Source organism: Cebus imitator, unplaced genomic scaffold (genome assembly GCF_001604975.1).
Source record: "Cebus imitator isolate Cc_AM_T3 unplaced genomic scaffold, Cebus_imitator-1.0 Scaffold21, whole genome shotgun sequence".
Taxonomy (NCBI): domain Eukaryota; kingdom Metazoa; phylum Chordata; class Mammalia; order Primates; family Cebidae; genus Cebus; species Cebus imitator.
In genome coordinates, this window is record NW_016107336.1 from 2,618,450 (window position 1) to 2,639,706 (window position 21,257).

Below are 21,257 nucleotides of genomic sequence, written 5' to 3' on the forward strand. Positions count from 1 at the left end.
GTGTGAGCCACTGTGCCTGGTCTTTTTTTTCTTTCCCTTCCTGAGACAGGGTCTCAATCTGTCATCCAGGCTGGAGTGCAATGGTGTGATCACAGCCCACTGCCTCAGCCACCCAAAGCACTGAAATTACAGACATGAGCCACCATGCCCAGTCTTGGCCAGTACTCTTCCAAAGTATTGAGGTCATGAAAGACAAAGACTAAAGGATTGTTCCACATTAAAGAAGATAAGAAGATACTGTGACTAAAATAATGTGCAATCCTGGATTGGATCCTAGTTCACAAAAAGATACTGGTGGGATAATTGATGGAATTTGAATAAGGCCTGTGGACTAAAGTGTTTACTAATATTAATTTTCTGCTTTGATCATTGTACTGTGGTTGTAGTAAATGCTAACATTGGGAAAGCTGAAATTGTTTGTTCTATTTCTGTAATTATTTTGGTAAATCTGAAATTATTTCAAAATGAGTAGTTAAAAAATAAAACTTCTAAACTATTATTCATTTGATTGCTGATGTAAAACTTGAGTTCCCATCTTATTTAAAATTCTAGCTATCCAGCTAATATTTCTCCAAACAGGAATAAATATTTAATGAGTTCATACTGCCTCCCCTCACAGTCAGATTCACAATTTTTCTATTAAGTAGGAAAATCAATCTGAACAAGATACTAGAGTCTACGTGCGATGAAAATTAAGGTGGAAGGTCACACAAATAATACAGTCCTGATGTTATTGTTGACTAATGGAAAGCTAGAAAATTTTCTTGGATGTATCAGATTATGTAAGTATCAATTAAAATCAACAAGTATTTACTGAATGCTAAGCACTGGTAAGCAACAGAACTGCTAAGATAAATTTTACTTTTACATCTTTGTTGTCTTGCTGCTTAGCACAGAACATGACACATAAGAGACACATTAAATGACTGTTGAGTGAGGAAATAACTAATTATAAATTGAAAATTCAGGACTTCGTGGTCAAATTTTCTATCATTTTCTTAACTCAGTGGGAAAGAGCAAATTAACCCTCACTTGCTAACTTCAGAATCCAGATAATTCTTTTCCTAACATCTCACCATTTCCTATTCTCCCCATTATTATATATGCTTTTCACATCCATCTTGGCATTATTTATCACCCTCCCTCATTTCTCCTTTCCTAGTTCAGCACCTAGTTCATACATGATTTTCCTACTGTTTTCAGCATTCTCTAAACTTAGATTATCCCAACCACTCACGTTCTCTGCTCTACTTTTAAGCCATGAAGTAGTTTGGAGAAAGACAGTAAATCCATTGCAATACATGCTATCCAACTTTGTGTGGGACTTAGCTGCTAATCAGCACTTAAAATAAATTTATTACTATTAGATTGTTCCCCGAAGTACACACGGTGGGTGTTATACATCTCATGCCACCTTGAAACTCATCCCCATCCAATCACTTTCAACAAAGGGATGAACTTACTCCATTTTACTGAGATGAAGATGCTGGATATGAACTTCTTCAATTTTTCTGTGTGCAAACTCAAATATCTTTAAAATCACAAGTCAATGATGATGAAATGAGGAAACCACATTTATAATGTATAATTCTCACATTCAAATAGTTATTGAATATATTCTACGTATACTATGGGAAGACTAGTGGAAGAGTTCATCATACAGTTAGGAAGATGAACACACATGTAAATAATTACCTTATTTGGTAGACAAAGGAAAGGGCTAATTATATAGCATGAGAGCTATAGGAATATAGGAGAGTAACTGCAGGCTGTGTTGTACCACATTCTTTGAAACATCATGATTTAGGAGATAGAGGGAAGATGTCAGAGTAAGAAGCATCAAGAATCTGTCACCCTACCTAGACCATAATTACACTGGCAGAATCTCTCTGATGTAACTATTTTGGGACTCTGGAATCTATTAAAGGCGTGCAACTTCCAGGGGAAGGTTTGGAGGGTAAATTAAGGTTAATTTCAGTTGATTTCAGGTTTTAGCACAATGGCAACTACCCAAACCCTGGACAGGCATCCATGCACTTGTTCCTGAAGTAGCTTGTACATGGCTTATGAAAGTCAAGGCGGGCCAATAAGGACCCTGTGCTCCAAACATCAGGGAGTCTGTGTTCTGATCACAATTGCTGCTTCTCATCAGGTAGATGCAAACACAGAGGCAGCTACTCCTGCTCTAGCTAGCAATTTTCAGAGGATTTAAAAGGCCAACGTCTGGTTTTGTCCCTCTTCTTTGTTCTCTTTTCCCTCTTGGAAAGCCAGACACTTAAAGACTAGGACATTCAATAACAGATGCAACTGTTTTTTGCTTTGTGTTTATTTTTGTTTTTTGGTGTGTGCGTGTTTTTTTGTTTGTTTTATTTTGTTTTTGTCTCAAGATGGCTTACTAGGGACATCAAAAGCCAGTTTTTCTTAAAAACAAACAAACAAACAAACAAAAAAAACAAAGATATTGGTGAATGGACAAATTCTTTACAGAAAACTGAGGGACGGGAGCCAGGACCTGTCAGAGTGCCCATGGGAAGAAGCTGGGGTACAGAAAAGGAAAGCAGCAAGAGTCTGGCAGAGATCAACCTTCAAGGACCTTGGAGCCCTGTGGAACGAGTAGGAGGGAGTGGTTCTCTGCTCCCCTTACCCCTCCATCAATCTCCTGACCAGGAAACTGTTGGAGAGCTCTCCTCTGCCCTTGTGACCCCAAGCAATGCTATCGGTGGTGATTTGAAAACTTCCTGGGGCTGGAGAATCTTGTGGCCAACTTGTGCATGCAGGAGTATCTTCACTCCCCTCAGATACCAGATACCATATGGGCCTTGCACTGGCAGTGGGATGCTGCCCTGCCCATGGACTCTCTGCCCTTGAGTCACCACACCACCAGATTCCCTGCAAACACACCCCACAATCCACTCTAACTCTGTTAAGCACAGGGAACCAGCAGTTCCCCAGGTAACTGTGAGATCTCTGGAGATCTAACCTTCCGTGTGGGCCATCCCTAAGTGGAAGGGAGTGCAGCCCACCAAAAGCCACCCTTGGGACAGAGGAAGGAAATCCAGGCACAGTGCCAACCACTGCAACGGGCAGTATCATCACCCAAGAATGGATGTGGAGAGGGGGCCATCTCTTGCATCCCCTACTCTGTTGCTGATGCAGCAGTGTTCTCCCTGCCAGGGGCCAGCACATGCACTCAGACACACAACCTATTTCATGCTTCTCGAGGCAGCTCTGCTCCTGCCGAAAGTGAGCCCTCCACAGCTCAAGCTTTCAAGAAAGTGGGGCCCAGCTCCCCTACCCGACACAGAGCAGCAACATCCTGGCAAAGTAGGACCAGTCGCAGAGTTACCTGCTCTCATCTGAAGGAAGAGACTCTCCCTGAGCCCATTTTGGTGACAGTCCTCAGAAGAGTGTTCCTGCAACCCACAACCAGGTACACTCATTTATGAAATGAAGGCTGAGAGCCTTGTGACAGGGGCATGTTAAGAAGTGGATCATGTTCTTGCCAGCACAGGATGAGGAGTGGGTGTACCCACCTACCTTCTCCCCCAAGACCTCAGCACACCCCGCAGGATCTCTTCCCACCATGATCCCCTGCCTGGTCAGGGCAGGTGCTTCCACCTCACATCAGCCTACCTACTGGCTCTTACTCTGCAGTGCCATGTACTGGACTGCAGCCCGAACCACACCACCAAATAAAAATCTGCTACCAAAAGGGCTTAGTGCTGGTACACAAGATGAGCCCCTTGGGACCTCCATACCCTCTGCTCCACAGGAGGTAAGGTGTTATGTGTCAGTTCTTAAAGCCAATACATCACTACAACAAACATCATCTGAGAAAGCCACTGCATAGAAGCTATCCATAACCAACGAACCATATAGCATTTTGGCTCTCTGGAAGCACCCAGAAACAAAAGCAAATGGTCATATACAATATATACCACAGTCATACCTTTAAGGGAAAAAAAGAAAAAAGTTACTTCCAAATTATGGCAAAATAAAAATAAGAAGAGACAGCTTCCTCAAATGAGAAGGAATCAATGAAAGAACTCCGGGAATACAAAAAGCCCGAGTGTTCTGGCACCTCAAGGAATCAATTAGCTCTCTAGCAATGGATCCTAACCAGACTGAAATATATGGGATGACAGATAAAGAATCAAAAATACGTACTGCAACTAAACTCAACAAGATCCAAGAAAAAGCTGAAATCTAATACAAAGAAATCAGAAAACTGATTTAAGATATGATAGACAAGACAGCTATATTAAGAGAGAAACAAACAGAACTACTTGAACTCTAAAATTTACTAAAGGAATTTCAAAATATAGTTAATAGGCTAGACAAAGCAGGAGAATTACCGAGCTTGTAGGCCAGTCTATCAAATTAACCAAATCAGACAAGAATAAAGAAAAAGGAATTTTTTAAAAAATGAACAAAACCTTCAAGAAATATGGAATTATATAAAGCAAACAAACCTTTCACTTACTAGCATTCCTGAGAGAGAAGAAAAAGTAAAGCAACATGAAAAACATATTTGAAGGAATAATCCAGGAAAATTTCCCCAATCTTGCCAGAGAAGTTGAAATCTAGAATCAAGAAATTCAGGGACTCCTGTGAGATACCATATTAAGATGACATCCCCAAGACATATAGTCATCAGACTATCTAAGGTCAACATGAAAGAAAAAAATCATAAAGGCAGCTAGAGAAAAGGGTCCAATTACCTATAGAGGAAAATCCATCAGGCTAACAGTGGACTTCTCAGCCAAAGCTTTACAAGTCAGAAGAGACTGGGGCCTAGTTTTAGCCTCCTTAAAAAAAATAATTGCCAGCCAAGAATTTTATATCCTGTTCATCTAAGCTTCATAAACAAAGAAGTAATAAAGTCTTTCCCAGATAAGCAAACACCAAAGGAATTTATCACCATCACACTGGGCCTACAGGAAATGCTCAAAGGAGTGCTCAACGTGGAAATGAAAGAATGATACTTGCTACCATAAAAACACACATAAGTACAAAGCTCAGACCCTATAAAGCAATTGCATGATCAAGACTACAAAGCAACTAGCTAACAACAGTATTAATAAAATTTTACATATCAATATTAACCTTGAACATAAACAACTAAATGGTCCACTTAAAAGATATACAGTGGCAAGTTGGATTAAAAAAACAAGATCCAACCTCTGCTACCTTCAAGAGACCTATCTTACATGTAATGACACCCGTAGGCTCAAAATAAAGGGATGGAGAAAGATCTTTCATGCAAGTGGGAAAAAAAAAAAAAAAAGAAAAAATTTTTAAAAAAAAAAAAAAAAAAAAAAAAAAAAAAAAAAAAAAAAAAAAAAAAAAAAAAAAAAGACAAAGAAGGGTACAACATGATAAAGAGCTCGACTCAATAGGAAAATATAGTATCCTGAATATATATGTACCCAACATCGCAGCACCCAGATTTATAAAATACTACCAGAACCTAAAAAAAAGAGATGGCAATACAATAATAGCAGGAGACTTCAACACCCCACCAGCAGCACTAGACAGATCAAGGCACAAAACTAACATATATTTGGACATATATTAGATTCTCAACCTAGTGGACCTAGCGGACATCTGCAGAATACTCCACTCCCCTCAACTACCACAGAATACACATTCTTCTCATATGTGCATGGAATATTCTCTAAAATTGACCACATTCTCAATCATAAAGCAAGTCTCAATAAATGCAAAACAATCAAAATCATATCAAGCATCTTCTCAGACCACAGTGGAATAAAATCAAAACAAACACCAAGAGGAACCCTAAGAACCATGCAAGTACATGGAAACTAAACAAACTGCTCCTGAATGGCTTTTGGGTAAACAATGAAATTAAGGCAAAGATAAAAAAAATTAATTGAATCAATTGAAAATAAAAATATAACATACCAAAACCTCTGAAATACAGCAAAAGCAGTATTAAGAGGAACGTTTACAATGTTCAATGCCTACATCAAAACACACAAAGATCTTAAATTAACAACCTAACCCAAGACTTTAAAGAACTAGAAAGACAAGAACAAAGTAAACCCAAAGCTAGCAGTGGAAATAATTATGATCAGAGCAGAGCTAAATGAAATTGGGACCAAAAGCCACATAAAGTATCAATAACACAAAAAGTTGGTTATTAGAAAAGATAAACAAGACTGACAGGCTGCAGGCTAGATTAACCAAGAAAAAAAGAAAAGAGATTCAAATAAGCACAATCAGAAAGAAGAAAAGTGACATCATAACTGACACCGCAGAAAGACAAAAGATCATCAGAGACTACTAAGAACATCTCTATGTGTACAAATTAGAAGACCTAGAGGAAATGGATTAATTCCTAGAAATACATCACCTTCCAAATTGAACCAGATGGAAACTGAAATTCTGAACAGATCAAGAACAAGTTACAAAATTCAATCAGTAATAATAATAATGAAAAATTCTACCGACCAAAAAAAGCCCTAGACCAGATGGATTTACAGCTAAATTCCACAAAGAACTGGTATAAATCTTACTGAAACTACTCCAAAAAATTAAAGAGAGGGGATTTCTCCTTCATCTCATTCTATGCAACTAGTATTATCCTGATTCCAAAACCTAGCAATGCTGTAACAAAAAAAGAAAACTACAGGTTCACATCCCTGATAAACACAGACACAAAAATCCTCAACAAAATGCTAGCAAACCAAATCCAACAGCACATCAAAAAGACAGTTCACCATGATCAAGTGGGTTTTATCCCTGGAGTGCAAGGATGATTCAACAAACACAAATCAATAAATGTGATTTACCATATAAACAGAGTTAAAAGCAAAAATAACATGAACTTCTCAACAGACACAGAAAAGGCACTTGATAAAATTCAATATCCCTTCATAATGAAACCCTCAACAAACAAGGCATCAAAGGAACATACCTGAAAATAATAAGAGCCATATATGACAAACCCACAGCCAACATAATAATGAATGGGCAAAAGTTGAAATCATTCCCCCTAAAAACTAGAACAAGACAAGGTTGCCCACTCTCACCACTCCTATTCAACATAGTACTGAAAGTCCTAGCTGGAGCAATTAAGCATGAGAAAGAAATAAGAAATATAAGGTATCCAAACAGGAGAAGATGAAGACAAATTATCTCTGTTTGTTGACATGATCCTACACCTAGAAAACCCTAAAGAATACTCCAAAAGACTCAAAGACCTGATAAACAACTTCAGTAACTTTTCGGCATACAAAAGCAATGTACAAAAATCCAGAGGATCAACTTATTTGAGAAAGAAACCAATAAATAAATAAATAAATAAAACACAGAATTTTATACACCAACAACATTCAATCTGAGAACCAAATCAAGAACTCAATCTCATTTACAATAGACACACACACACACCACCTAGTATATATAACCAAGGAAGTGAAAGATCTCTACAGCAAGAACTATAAAATACTGATGAAAGAAATCATAGATGATATAAACAAACGGAAAAACATTCCATGCTCATAGATTAGAAGAATCAATACCATTAAAATGATCACATTGCCCAAAGCAATTTACAGATTAAATTCAATTCCATCAAATTACCAATGCCATTTTCCACACAATCAGAAAAAAAAATTCCAAAATTCATATGGAATCCCCACCCCACACACACAAAAAGCCTGAATAGCCAAAGCAATCCAAAGCAAAAAGAACAAAGCTGGAAGCATCACATTACCTGACTTCAAGGCTAGAGTAACCAAAACATCATAGTACTGGTACAAAAATAGACATACAGATCAATGGAACAGGATAGAGAACCCAGAAATAAAGTCACACACCTACAACTAACTGATCTTCAACATCAACAAAAATAAACAATGGGGAAAGGACACCCTACTCAATAAACAGTGCAAGGAAAACCGGCTAGCCATTTATGGATGAATGAAACTGGGCCCCTAACTCTTACCATATACACAAAATAGCTGAAGATTAAAGACTTACATGTAAGACCTCAAACTATAAAAACCCTAGAAGAAAACTTCAGAAAAATCCTTCTGTGCATTGGCCTAAGCAAAGAATTTATGACTAAGACCTCAAAAGCAATTGTGACAAACAAAAATTGACAAATGTGACTTAAATTAAGGAGCTTCTGCACAGCAAAAGAAACAACACAATAAACAACCTACAGAATAAGAGAAAGTATTTGCAAACTATGCATCCAACAAAAGATTAATATCCAGAATCCATAAGGAATTTAAACAAATGAACAAGAAAAAAAAACTCCATTAAAAAGTGAGCAAAGGATATGAACAGACACTTCTCAAATGAAGACATACAAGCAGACAACAAAGATGAAAAAATACTCAACATCACTAATCATCAGAAACGCAAATTAAAACTACAATGAGATACACACAATCTCATGCCAGTCAGATGTGAAAAATGATACATGAACAAAATGGTAACATCAATACCATTACTGTTTATTTTTACCAGAAGTCAATATAAAACAGACAGGAACCAATAAGAAACTCTGGAAATTAAAAGCATAATAACTGAAATGAATAATTCACTAGAGGAGTTCAAAAGCATATTTAAGCAGAAGAAAGAATCAACATAATTGAAGGTAAACCAATTTAAATGATCAAAATTAACAAACGTTTATCTAGATTGACTAAGAGAAAAAAGACTCAAGTTACTAAAACCATAATGAATGGGATTATTACCATGAATCTTACAGAAATAAAAAAGATTATAAGAAAGTGGTATAAACAATATATGCTAACAAATTGGATATCCTCACTGAAATGGACAAATTTCCACAAATACAAAACCTACCAAGACTGAATCCTGAAGAAATGGGAAATTGAATCAGTAATAAAGAAACCTCAAGATGAAAAACCTTGGACTTGATTACTTCACTGGTGAATTCTATCAAATTCAATTTGGTAGAATTTTGGTCAACCAACATTGACCATTCTCAAACTCTTTTTAAAAAGAAAATGAAGAGGAAGGAATAAATCCTAACTCATTCTATAAGCCAGCATTACCCCGATACCAAAGCCAAAGGCATATAAGAAAAGAAAACTATGGACCAATACCCCTTATGAATGCTAATGCAAAAATCCTCAGCAAAATACTGGTAAACTAAATTCTGCATGGTGTTAAAAGGATTATACACAATTTCCAAGTGGGATTTATTCCTGGAATGCAAGAATGGTTCAACATATGAAAATCTGTCAATGTAATAATATAGTAGATTGGTAGAATGAAAGGAAAAAAAACACATGGTCATCCTAATTCATACAGAATAATTATCTGACAAATTCAACATCCTTTCATGATAAAAACACTAAAACTAGAAGTAGAAGGGAACAATCTCAACATAATAAAAATTCATAGTTGACATTATATTCAATGTTGAAAGACTGAAAGCTTTTCCTCTAAGATCAGGAACAGGACAAGGATGCCTGCTTTTTTCACTTTGATTCAACAGAGTACTGGATGGTCTAGCCAAAGCAATTAGGCAAGAAAAAGAAATAAAAGGCATTCAAATTGGAATGAATGAAGTAAAATGATTTCTATTCATAAATGATATGATCTTATATGCAGAAAACTCTAAAAGCTCTACAAAAAAAAAAAACTATTAGAATAAAGGAACTCAGCAAAGTACCATACAAAATCAACACACAAGTCAGTTGTTTCTATATACTACCAATAAATAATTCAAAAAAGAAATTAGGAAAACAATTCCATTTACAATAGCATTAAAAAACACTTAGAAAGTAACAAAGATGATGAAAGACTCATACAATGAAAACTACAAAACAATAGTGAAAGAAACTAAGACATAAATAAATAGAAATGGCATCCCATGTTAATGGATTGGAAAACTTACCATTATCTGCAATAAGCAAAACAACCACAAATTCAATTTAATCCCAATCAAAATCCCAATGACACATTCTTTGCAAAAAATAGGAAATACATCTTAAAATCCATATAAAATTTCAAATGACCTTGAATAGCCAAAACAATCTTGAAAAGAAAAACTCTTAGAAGAAAACACAGGGGAAAATCCTCACACTCATGAGAACGTCTATAATAAAATACAAGGAAAGAGTGAGCGTTGGCAAGGATAGGAAGAAATTAGAGTCCTTATACAATACTGATGGGAAAGTAAAATGATACAGTCACTATGGAAAACAGTATGGTGTTTCCAGAAAGAATGAAACATAGAATTGCCATATGATCCAGTAATTCTATTGCTGGGTCTACACCCAAAGGAACTGAAACCAAGGTGTCAAAAAGATACTTGTCCACTCACGTTCCTAGCAGCATTATTTAAAACAGCCAAAAAGTGGAAGCAACTCAAGTGTCCATCAACAGATGAATAAACAAAGTGTGCATACTTACAAGAGAATATTCAGCTTCTCAAAGAAAGAAAATTCGGACACATACTACAACATAAACCTTGAAAAATTATGTTATATAAGCCACTTACATGCAAAAATATTTTATAATTTCACTTATATGATATTCCTAGAACAGTCAAATTCATAAGAGAAAGAAAATAGAATGATGGTTGCCTGGGATGGAGAGGAGGGGTTAGAAATGAGAGTCATTGGTTAATAGGTACAGAATTTCCATTTTGCAAGATGAAAAGAGTTTTCAGGATTAGATGCACAACTAATGTACTCAGCACTCCTAAACTGAAGAATAGTTAAGATAAATTTTATGTTATGTATACTACATTTTAAAAATTAAAAATGTGATTTAAATATTTGCTATTTAAAATGGTTTTCCCACATTCAATTTTAGTTCCAATGAGAAAAGACTGTTTCAGTGCAATGAATGGACACATTATTGACATCCTCTTATGGAAGTAAATTTTCCATATTAACTCCCAAAATGCATCTCTACCCCAAAAGAAGCTACCATACAAAAAAGTTGATAGCTCTAACATAAATTTTTCAGTAAAAAGAAGTTATTTCAACTAAGTTTCTAGAGAAAAAAATAAAGATAAAACGTAAATAGTAAACAATACACTACTGCTTAATTTGTACTACACTTCCTTTCATGTTCATTTCTGTTCTACACGCAACAAAACAAAAAAAAGGAAGAAAATATCAAATTAAGTACTTTACACTTCAGAGGAGAAAAATCTCTAGATCTAGCTAGATCTAGCATCCATAAAAAGAAACCCAATGAAGAGTTTAAAAGGAGTAAGGAAAACGTAGATTTTGTCACAACGAATACAGATAAAGAAAAGCAACATACCCTCTCCCACATACATCTTTATCACACATATGTCAAATGGCACATTAGCAGAGAACCATGTACAATAACATACTTAAATCATATACTGTACTTATTTTTATAATCATTTTATTGACATACAACTTTCATACCATAAAATTCATCCTTTTAAAGGGCATACTTCAGTAGTTTTTAGTACACTGCATTTACAAAGTTGCACAGCTATTATCACCATTTAATTCCAAAACATTTTCATCACCTGAAAAAGAAACCAATACCCAGGAGCAGTTACTACCAATTCCCTGGCAACCACTAATCTACTTTCTGTCTCTATGGATTTGCCTACTCTGGTCATTTCTTATAAATGGAATGATATAATACTGTGGTCTTTTGTGCTGCCTCCTTTCAAGTTGCATAATATTTTTAAGTTTCATGCACACTGTAGCATGTATCAGTATTTCATTCTTTTTGAGGGTGAATAATAGTTCATTATATGTATATGCCACATTTCGTTTATCCATTCATCAGCTAATAGACATCTGTGCTGTTCCTATTTTTTTTGGCTATTATGAATACTGCTATGTACATTCATGCACAAGTTTTTATGAGACACAGGCTTTTAACCTTCTTGGGGTAAAGTTGCTGGGTCATGTGGTATAGGTTGAGTGTCACTCATCCAAAATGCCTGGGAACGAAAGTATTTCAAATTTTGGATTTTTTCCAATTTTGGAATTTGCTTTATAGTAGTTGAACATCACTAATCCAAAAATCTAAAATCTGAAATGAGCATTTCTTTTGAACATGTGGGCACTCAAAAAGTTTTGAATTTGAAGCACTTCGGATTTTGAATTTTTAAATTAGAGATACTCAACGTGTAATTCTATGTTTAACTTTTTGAGAACCTGGTTACCAAACTGTTTTCTAAAGCGGGTATACCATTTTACATAACTATAAGCCATGAATAAGGGTTATAATTTTTCAACATCCTCACCAGCATTTGTTATCATCTGCGTTTTTATTATAGCCATGCTAGTGAGTGTAAAGTGATATGTCACTGTGGTTTTGTTTTTTGTCTGTTTTTTTAAGTTGGAGTCTCACCCTGTCACCCAGGCTGGAGTACAGTGGCCTGCTCTCTGCTCACAGCAACCTCCACCTATTGGGTTCAAGTGCTTCTCCCACCTCAGCCTCCTGGGTAGCTGGGATTACAGGCCCCCACCACCACACCCAGCTAATCTTTGTATTTTTAGTAGAGCCAGGGTTTCACCATGTTGGCCAGGCTAGTCTCGAACTCCTGACCTCAAGTTATCCACCCACCTCAGTCTCCCAAAGTGCTGGGATTACAGGCATGAGTCACCACGCCTGGCCTCATTGTAGTTTTGATTTGCACTTCCTTGAAGACTAACAATGTTGAGTGTCTTTTCATGTGCTTATTGGTCATTTGTATATCTTCTTTTGAGAAATGTCTATTCAAATATTTTGCCTATTTCTTCAGAGACTTTTTATTAAGTTATAAAAGTTCTTCACATATTCTGGATACATGTCATTCCTTATATATACGACCTGCAAATATTTTCTCACATTCTATGTGTGGTCACTCCACCATCTTGATGGTGCTCTTTGACACACAAAATTATCTAATTTTTCTCTTGTTGCTTGTGCTTTTGATGTTGTATCTAAAAAGGCCATATATTTTAATTTTAACCTCCATGTCAATAAAGAATGGATTGGAAAAGAAATGACATAAGAATCAATGTAAAAAAATTATTGGGGACTCATATCCAGAATCAATTCTCTTGTAACAAAGAAGTTATACATATTATCAGTAAACATAATAAAATATTGATTACTAAATGCAATAGTGATCTATCTGGTCAAAGTTTGAATGGCTTTTGTACTAATGAGTGAAAAGTGAAAGCCCTTATGGAAAATAATACATAAATAATTTCCAATCACTACATTAAGGTAAAATTTAGCTGTTTTAAGGTTTTTACCTATAAAATTAAAAGATATTTTTAGTCAGTAAAACAGTTAGCAGTATAACCTTCCTCTATAAATGAAAGCACTTACCTGCTAAGTAATTCTAACCCAGCAGAGTACTTTGGCAAATATGGAACAGTCCTGCACAAAAGAAATACATATTAAAAGTGTTCTTGTTTTAGCCAACTTTAAAAAAAGGTACATACAAGAATTTTGACACTGTCAGTTGTAATATGAGATATTTTAAAATCACTAATGACAATTTAAACTTTTAAGAGAAATGTGTTTTATTTCAGAGTTAATGTATTGTAACATACTACCAATCATCATGTTGCCCCAGAGACTGTCTTTCACATAATATGATAAATGATTTAATATAATGTTGGAAGAGAATAAATATGAAAGATCAAAGTTCATCTCTAGGTTGAAAATGAAATTTGGTCACATGCTTTACTTTATTAAAAAAAAAAAAAAGACAAACAACACAATCCTGGTGTTTTCATATAAAACAGGTAACATGGCTAAAGAGGCTCATTCGCCAAGTACTATTTCATTATTCATTTGCTTTTCAGTAATTCAGGACTTTTACTTTTGCTCTTATACAAATTGAAAATGACTAACTGTGATCAAATAATAGTCACTGATTGTCAGAGTAAAACAATTATACTTCAACATTTAATACAATTTCACAATTTTATTAGAAAATTTTCCTGTTACACAATTTAGAAAGAATCAATCATTTTGCAGTCAGACGCATTCAACAAATCTAAGGTTCATTAATATAATTATACAATTATGAACGCAACCAAAAGTTGTATGAAATTTCAGTCAGAGTAAGTTAAAATCTTAGCACAAGCTTACCTGGGTTTGCTTTTCACTTTTGCTTCTCTTGACTTGTCACTTAAAGTCTTCAGCCTATAATTCAACAAGTATAAAATATAATATTTTTACAAGTCAAGTTTTTTTTTTTTTTTTTTTTGAGACAGAGTCTCACTCTGTTGCCCAGGCTGGAATACAGTGACATGTACATGACTCACTGTAGCCACAAGCTCCTGGGCCCAAGTGGTCTTGCCATCTCAGCCTCCTGAGTAGCTGGGACTATAGTCACCCAACACCATGCCTGGGTAATTTCTTTTTCTATTTAGTAGAGACAGAGTCTTGCTATGTTGCCCAAGCTGGTCTCAAACCCCATGCCTCAAATCATCCTCCTGCCTCGGCCTCCCAAAATGCTGGAATTACATGCATAAGCCACGACACCCAGCCCAGAGATTTTTCAACCACAAACTTTCACATGTTAAAATCTTAGGTCAGATATGCTTTTTTCTTTAAAGCAAGAATTAAGAAACTCAAAAGACAACAAATATTTGAGTGTTTACTATATGTTAGATACCACAAATGGAAAATCTGTAGCAAATATTTTCTCTTTTTTTGTAAGAGATGGTCTCACTCTGTCACCCAGGCTGGAGTACAACCATGTAATCATAGCTGACTGTAACCTTGAACTCCTGGGCTCAAGTAATCCTCCCACCTCAGCCTCCTCAGTTAACAAGGACTACAGGTATGTGCCACCATGCCCGGCTGTTTGTTTCATTTTTATTTTGGTCTCACTATGTTGACCAGTTTGGTCTCTAACTCCTGGCCTCAAGTGATCATCCTATCTGAGCCTCCCCAAAGAGCTGGGCTTATAGGTGTGCACTACCATGCCAGGCCTTATTTTCATATTCTTACTTGCCCCAAATCCCTTTCTTACAAACAAAGATTCCTAAATGTGAACAGACCACAGAAACATAATTTATCTGGCACCTTTAGAAAAAGTAATGGTCCACATAGGAGAAATCGATAGGTAACAAAGATACCTAAGTGCACGCTTCATTAAGTACATGCTACCCAGGCATTCAAATCTCTTTAAGCACCCATAGTATTTGAAATTTTAGATGAGAAAAGCTTTTTAAAATATATTACAAACTCCTTTCATTACAGAGGATTTGTTATATCTCATTTAACATTTTGTAGTAACTCAGGATCAGTATTAAGATCACTGACTACATTTTACAGCAAAACAGTACTCTCCCTGATACTTCTGAGCTAGAAATGCATCTCCATCTATTAACCAAAAGCCAATCTATGGTAGTTTTGTTTGTGTTTGTTTGAGCTCTTATGTCTACTTTCTCAACTATCGGTCAGCTGGCCATCAGTTCTCACTTATCACTTCTGTCAGCTATTTCAGCAGCCTCCTCCCCTCTACTTGCTTTTAAATTACTGCACTGGAAAACAGATAAATGGGCTAGAGCTGCATATATAAAATTAATAGGCTCTTTTAAATGTAAAATATGATGTTCATAAACTATATGATTTATTTTCACTTCACTGGCCCAGTTTCACTTTATTTTAGCTGTGGACTCTGTTACAGATAACTGAGGTTGCCAATAAGTGAGTGCTACAGTATGAGAGAATCTCATATAAAATGAGATATCATGTACAGACTTCTCAATCACTTCAACAAATACTCATTTGTAAATAGAAACTGAAAGCAGTACTATTGCTAGCCCCTATAAAGTCTGTAAAAACAGAAACAGGCGTTCCTTCCTCTAGACACTATACTGCCATCAGCCAGAAACTGTCCTAATACACAAGTTGACCCTTGCATGAATGCCTCCACTATGCATTGTAGTGTACAACCTGCACAACTATACATGCTGGTTCTGAAACAGGAGTCCATCTTTTCCATCTATAATGTCTGATTAAGCACCATATGGGGAGTTCTGATAAACTGCATTTTTTAAAACCAAATTAGAATGCCAATGTCATACAAAGATTTTCATATTACTCTATGATCTTTTTCAAAAAATAAAATATTGACAAGATGAACTCCTCGGCAATATTCAAAAGATTCAGCAATCTCTTTAATACAAAACTAATTTGTGTATCTCTCTACATAAGTCTAGGAAATTGTGTCAAAGTCTAAAAGGCTAACATAAATTTCTAAGTTTATCTCGGAAACTAGTAAATCTGGTTTAAACCAAGATTAAGCAAAAGCTAGGGAAAACCATTTTCATGGCCATGCTCTACCATTTCCACTATTAAATTTGATCAAAATACTTAGTTGGAACATCCCAGGCAAAATTATCCTTGATAGTTATATACAGCAGTGCATCATACTAAAAATGATTCTAGCATTATTTTTAGTGATTCAGGACAATTCTATACAGTTGAGTGTGAAAGGGAATTCCTAAGATCCTCTTTGGACCACTGATTATATAATCTAGCAAATCTCTAAGTTGGCATTTCAACTATTTATTTCTAAAATAAACTTTTAATTTCTTAATTGTAATATACCAAGTTTGGGATTCTCTTCTCCCCCCACTTCCTCCCCTCCCCCCACAAAAAGAAAAATTAGTTTGAAATGAAAGGAGTGTTACAGGAAACAGAAAGTAAAATTGTTGGAAGATTCAATAAAAGCTTCCCCCAATAAAAGCTTCCCATGTGGCTCTTTAACAATCACCTGTTTTAAAAATTGGTCTTTAACCAAATTTAATGTGAAACTTACGTGATCAGGATTTGAACAAACCAACCATAAGGTCATCTCTAAGAACAAAAGAAATGTGATTATGGACTGCATAATTGATAATATCAAAGAATTAGTGTTTATTAGCTATGATATAAGCATTGCATTTATGTAATGTGTTTCTTTTATAGTGATGCAAGCTGACATATTACAGGTATAGTAGGCAAGTCTGAAATTTATAAATAAAGGGAGAGACAAGGCAAATGTAGCAATATCTGGAAATTATTGACTCTGAGTAATGAATATATATATGTGGTTCATCCTGTTACTCTATTTTTGTATGTGTTTGGAAATTTGTAAAAAAAAAAAAAATTTTTTTTTTTTGAGACAGGGTTGCTGTGTCAACCAGACCGGAGTGTAGCGGAACAATCATAGGTCACTGCAGCCTCAAGCTTCTGGCCTCAAGCGATCCTACCTTAGTCTCTCGAATAGCTGGGACTACAGGCTCATATCACCATACACAGCCAGTTTTTAAAAGTCCTTTGTAGAGATAGGTGTCTCCCTATGTTGCCCAGGCTGGTCTTGAACTCTTGGGCTTAAGCTATCCTCCCACCTCCACCTCTCCAAGTGCTGGGATTAGAAGCAAGAACCACCATACGCAGCCAAAAAACATTTTTAATAACAAAAACAATCTTTTAGGTATTCATCTTTTCTCACCACACCTTCTCCAAATAAATTGCCAATGTGCCAAAATGCAGAAAAGAAACTGTTAGAGAAAACAAAGCAGCTATAGGATAGCTGGATAGTCATCTTTTTCCCTGCTAAACTTTCTTGACTGTTCCCAACTATTAGCCTTAAGATGAAAAGTATAAAAGATCAGATATACTTAAGAAAGTAACAAAAAATAAAAAAGGTCCTTTCTAAAATAATACCCTCAAAACCCAAAATTCACCTGAAATTAGCTGCGATTTTAATTTTGGGATAACTCTAGTTTCTCACACTGTTCCTGTGATGAAAACAACTCACTCATGAAGTCTGTTTAATGACCTACAATATCATGACAGGCTGTGAAGGAAATATTGACCTAGGAGAGAATATTCCAGTTTCCTCAAATAGAAAACGGTGGTATTATACTCAACTATAAAGATTTGCCACAAGAACTCAATAAAATTCCAGATATGACCTTGGTGGCATTCTGGAAACATAGAGCTAATTTCAAATGAAAGTTATAATAAAGGTGATCAAGAAACTTGAGAAACCATGTACTGCATTACTGGGCTAAGGTGAAATAAAGTAGAGGTTCCCAATGTGCTTACAAAAGGCTTACCCAGCCCTATTCTTGGTCTTCTCCCAAGTACCATACACCCCATGAACACATAAGTGCTGCGGGAGCATATGAATATATAGACTAAGTGAGCCATCTGACAATTATTTTCTACTACTGACAACTTTCAAGTTCAAAGCACTAAACCTCAAATTCGTCATAAAGTTCAATAATTTTATTTTTAGATAGCTCCAATGACTTTATCTTAATTTGACACCAGCATATTTATGTCTTTGAACTTTATAGAAAATACTAAAATGGAGGCATCTTACTAAAAAAGGGGAGTGGTTCGCAAAACTGCTTAGACAAAAAATGTAGATAAGCCTGGGCAACATGGCAAAACCCTGTCTCTACCAAACATACACAAATTAGACAGGCATGGGGGTGCATGCTTGTAGACCCAGCTACTTGGAAGGCTGAAGTGGGAGGATTGCTTGAACCCAGGAGGTTGAGGCTGCAGTGAGACATGAGCATACCACACCACTCCAGCCTGCATGACAGAGTGAGACCCTGTCTCGGAGAAAAGAAAAAGAAAAGAAAGAAAAGAAAAAGAAGTAGATAAACAGAATGATGCATTGAGTACTACAATGACTGATGAGATCTGCCGGTGACTCAACAGCATGGGGAACCTGCATGACATTTCATTTATTTGTACCTCAATTTCCAACTGTTTACAGTGTTAGCTATTAGAAAAGGTGACGATGATTGCTTTAAAGCCCCACAGAAATACATGAATTTGTATATTTTGTCATGGAGCACATCCAATCTATTACATTTTCACATCAGTGTTTATATTCTCTCTCAAACGAGATCAGGGAAAAGCAAAAGCCTCAATCACACTTAAAAGTGCAAATGACCTAAGGTCCAAAGCCTAAGAAATTCACACAAAAGCTGCACTGACTCGGGAAAGAACGATGAATTTAGACTACCTTCATCCTAATGCCTTTATCTTAAGCCGCAAATACATGGCTTCAAGTTCTCACCTCTCACCTGAGTGCAACTGAAATTCCCAATTGCTCCTCAGCTGTCAAGCAGCTAGCTAACCACAAATTCACCGTTAACTGTTCCTTCTCTCTCAAACCTATTTGTAAATTCTTTAATGTTGGTTTATGGCACATTTATCTAAGATCCCTCCAAATTAACATTCTCAATGTTGCACCTTTTTCATCTCCCACTGCTGTCTAATCTGACCAGTGCCCATCACATCCATTCCCTCCTTTAAATTTCCATCAGCACTGCCTTAGCCTCCATCACCTGGACCTTCATTACAGCCTTCTAAATAATCTCCTTGTGCCCCATCCCCAATCTGCCTATCACACAGCCTCTCAAGTTATTCTTCCAAAAAGAGAGTAATATTTTCCCAGAAATACAGGTAGGCCATCTTCTCCTTTAGCCACAAAACTTATGGCCTTCTAGATATTCTGCCTCTTGCTATTACAACGACAGTAAGGATCTTACTTGCTATCGGTCTGTTCTCTTCTATATCCCCAGTACTTAAAATAGCGCCTGCCACATAGTGAGCACTCAATAAATATTTGACAAATTAAGTAAAGCATTGAAGACATTCTATTATCAGGCACTAAACTTCCTTTCCAGCTTCATCTCTCAGGACTGCTTCCATCTCCGAAATGTGCTTATCCAAATCTATCACAACTTCTCATCATTTTTCAAGGCCTAGTTTTAGAAACCTCTTCCTCTTTGAAGCCTTCTATAAATACATCCTAACTAATAACTCTTTACTCGAACTCACATATCACACTATTTGTATCTTTAACATTCTGTTCATTCTGCTTTGCTTTACATCAGCACCAGTGTAGGGTATCTGGCAGGCAGAGACTGTTTTAGTCACCTTTGTACCCACAGGATCTGGCCCAATATATAGACACTGCTTAGTAAAGACTAGGCAAAACTGAGCATATGGACTCTCAAATGTTTTTTAAGCTTCCATGAAAAAGGACATTTTGAGTGCCTAGTCTAGTGTCTGGCACTGGCACTTAGTAGGAACTCAGTAGACATTCATGAAACTAAGTTGAATATTGAGATTCTTTTCTCTTTATTAAGATGATTAATCATGGAAAAGTCAACATTTCAAGCAACACTTCACCATTTGACCAAACTGAGATTTACATGACTGGCTCCTCTCCTTGTGCAGGTTTTGGTAGATACTATGGGAGGGAAGAAGAAAGAATGAGGACACTGGGCAGTGGTGTAGGTGGGGGGTGGGGGCAGTGAGGGCTTTGAGGGGGAAACACCCACTGTCTAGCTGCGAAAGGTTTTTTTTTATCCCTAACCACAGGAAGCCAGTGCCTTTCAAACAGGAAACACCAGCCTGTGACAGGCAGCTGTAAACCATCAGTAAATCTGATTTTCAGTTCCCTGAAGGGTTTGCATGCCTAAATACCCAGATCCTGAGGTCTTTGGTCATAACAGCTCAAAAGGTAAAAGTCAAAGACCAGATTGGCTTTGAGGTCTGTACTTCGGTACGTCCAAAAGTTTTGCCCAGAGCTCAAGCCAATCTCTACAAAAATGGGTATCTTATGTGAACTCTCCAAAAGGCTCTAAGAATTCTCACTCAGTTAAATCAAACTACAACTCACTTTAGGTGAGGGGAAAAGATCTTTGAGTTAGCTCAGAACCAATCCTCTTCAGTCTGTGGTCTTTGGCTGGCCCACCACCCAATTACAGCAGAAAGAATGTGATATAATCACCAGTATTTCTCAATGTTGACATAATTGTTACCATGCGCAAAAATTTACAAAAAAGGCCTAAGTCCATGGACAACCTCGAGTACCCCCAAACCACCAGTAATGTCTTCACTGCCCTTAAGGAATAATGATCTTAAGCTGCACTTTTTCTAAATTTGAATGGAAAGTAGAAATTCATTCTTATTGGACATGCTTTCACTACCAAAGTGACATTCTTTGATGAAACTGATAAAGAATCGTCCTATTGTACTAAAAAAGAAAAAAAGTAAATTTGCCTAGAGTTAGGGCCTTCATGTGAGTTTTCAGAAAGTGAAAATGATCGGAGAAGCTCTGAAGAGAGGATGCTGCTCTGGGTGACAGCGGGAGCTACACTGGCCACGCTTATGGAGCCCAGAAGTGCCGGAGGCCTTCCATTCAGTCCTTGGGGCAACCTGCACACCTGGTGTTTCCAATTATTTTAGAAGGCAGCTGCTGTGGGTTC

The 21,257-nt window shown here is 36.4% G+C and overlaps 1 protein-coding gene across 3 annotated transcripts in view; it reads right to left on the reverse strand.

Moving 5' to 3' along the window:
- The window catches only part of DTNBP1 (dystrobrevin binding protein 1), a 142,530-nt gene that overhangs the window by 117,481 nt on the left and 3,792 nt on the right, over positions 1 to 21,257 (reverse strand). The window contains exons 3-4 of one of the 3 annotated variants that reach the window (XM_037736011.1): positions 14,104 to 14,157; positions 13,333 to 13,383 (exon numbers count right to left, since the gene is read on the reverse strand). The exons of 1 other annotated variant lie outside the window; for it this stretch is intronic. In XM_037736011.1, the coding sequence (XP_037591939.1) occupies positions 13,333 to 13,383; positions 14,104 to 14,157 (105 nt within the window). Of the gene's footprint in view, positions 1 to 13,332; positions 13,384 to 14,103; positions 14,158 to 21,257 lie in introns of those variants that run through there. One more of the 3 variants, XM_037736010.1, reaches the window with a different exon arrangement.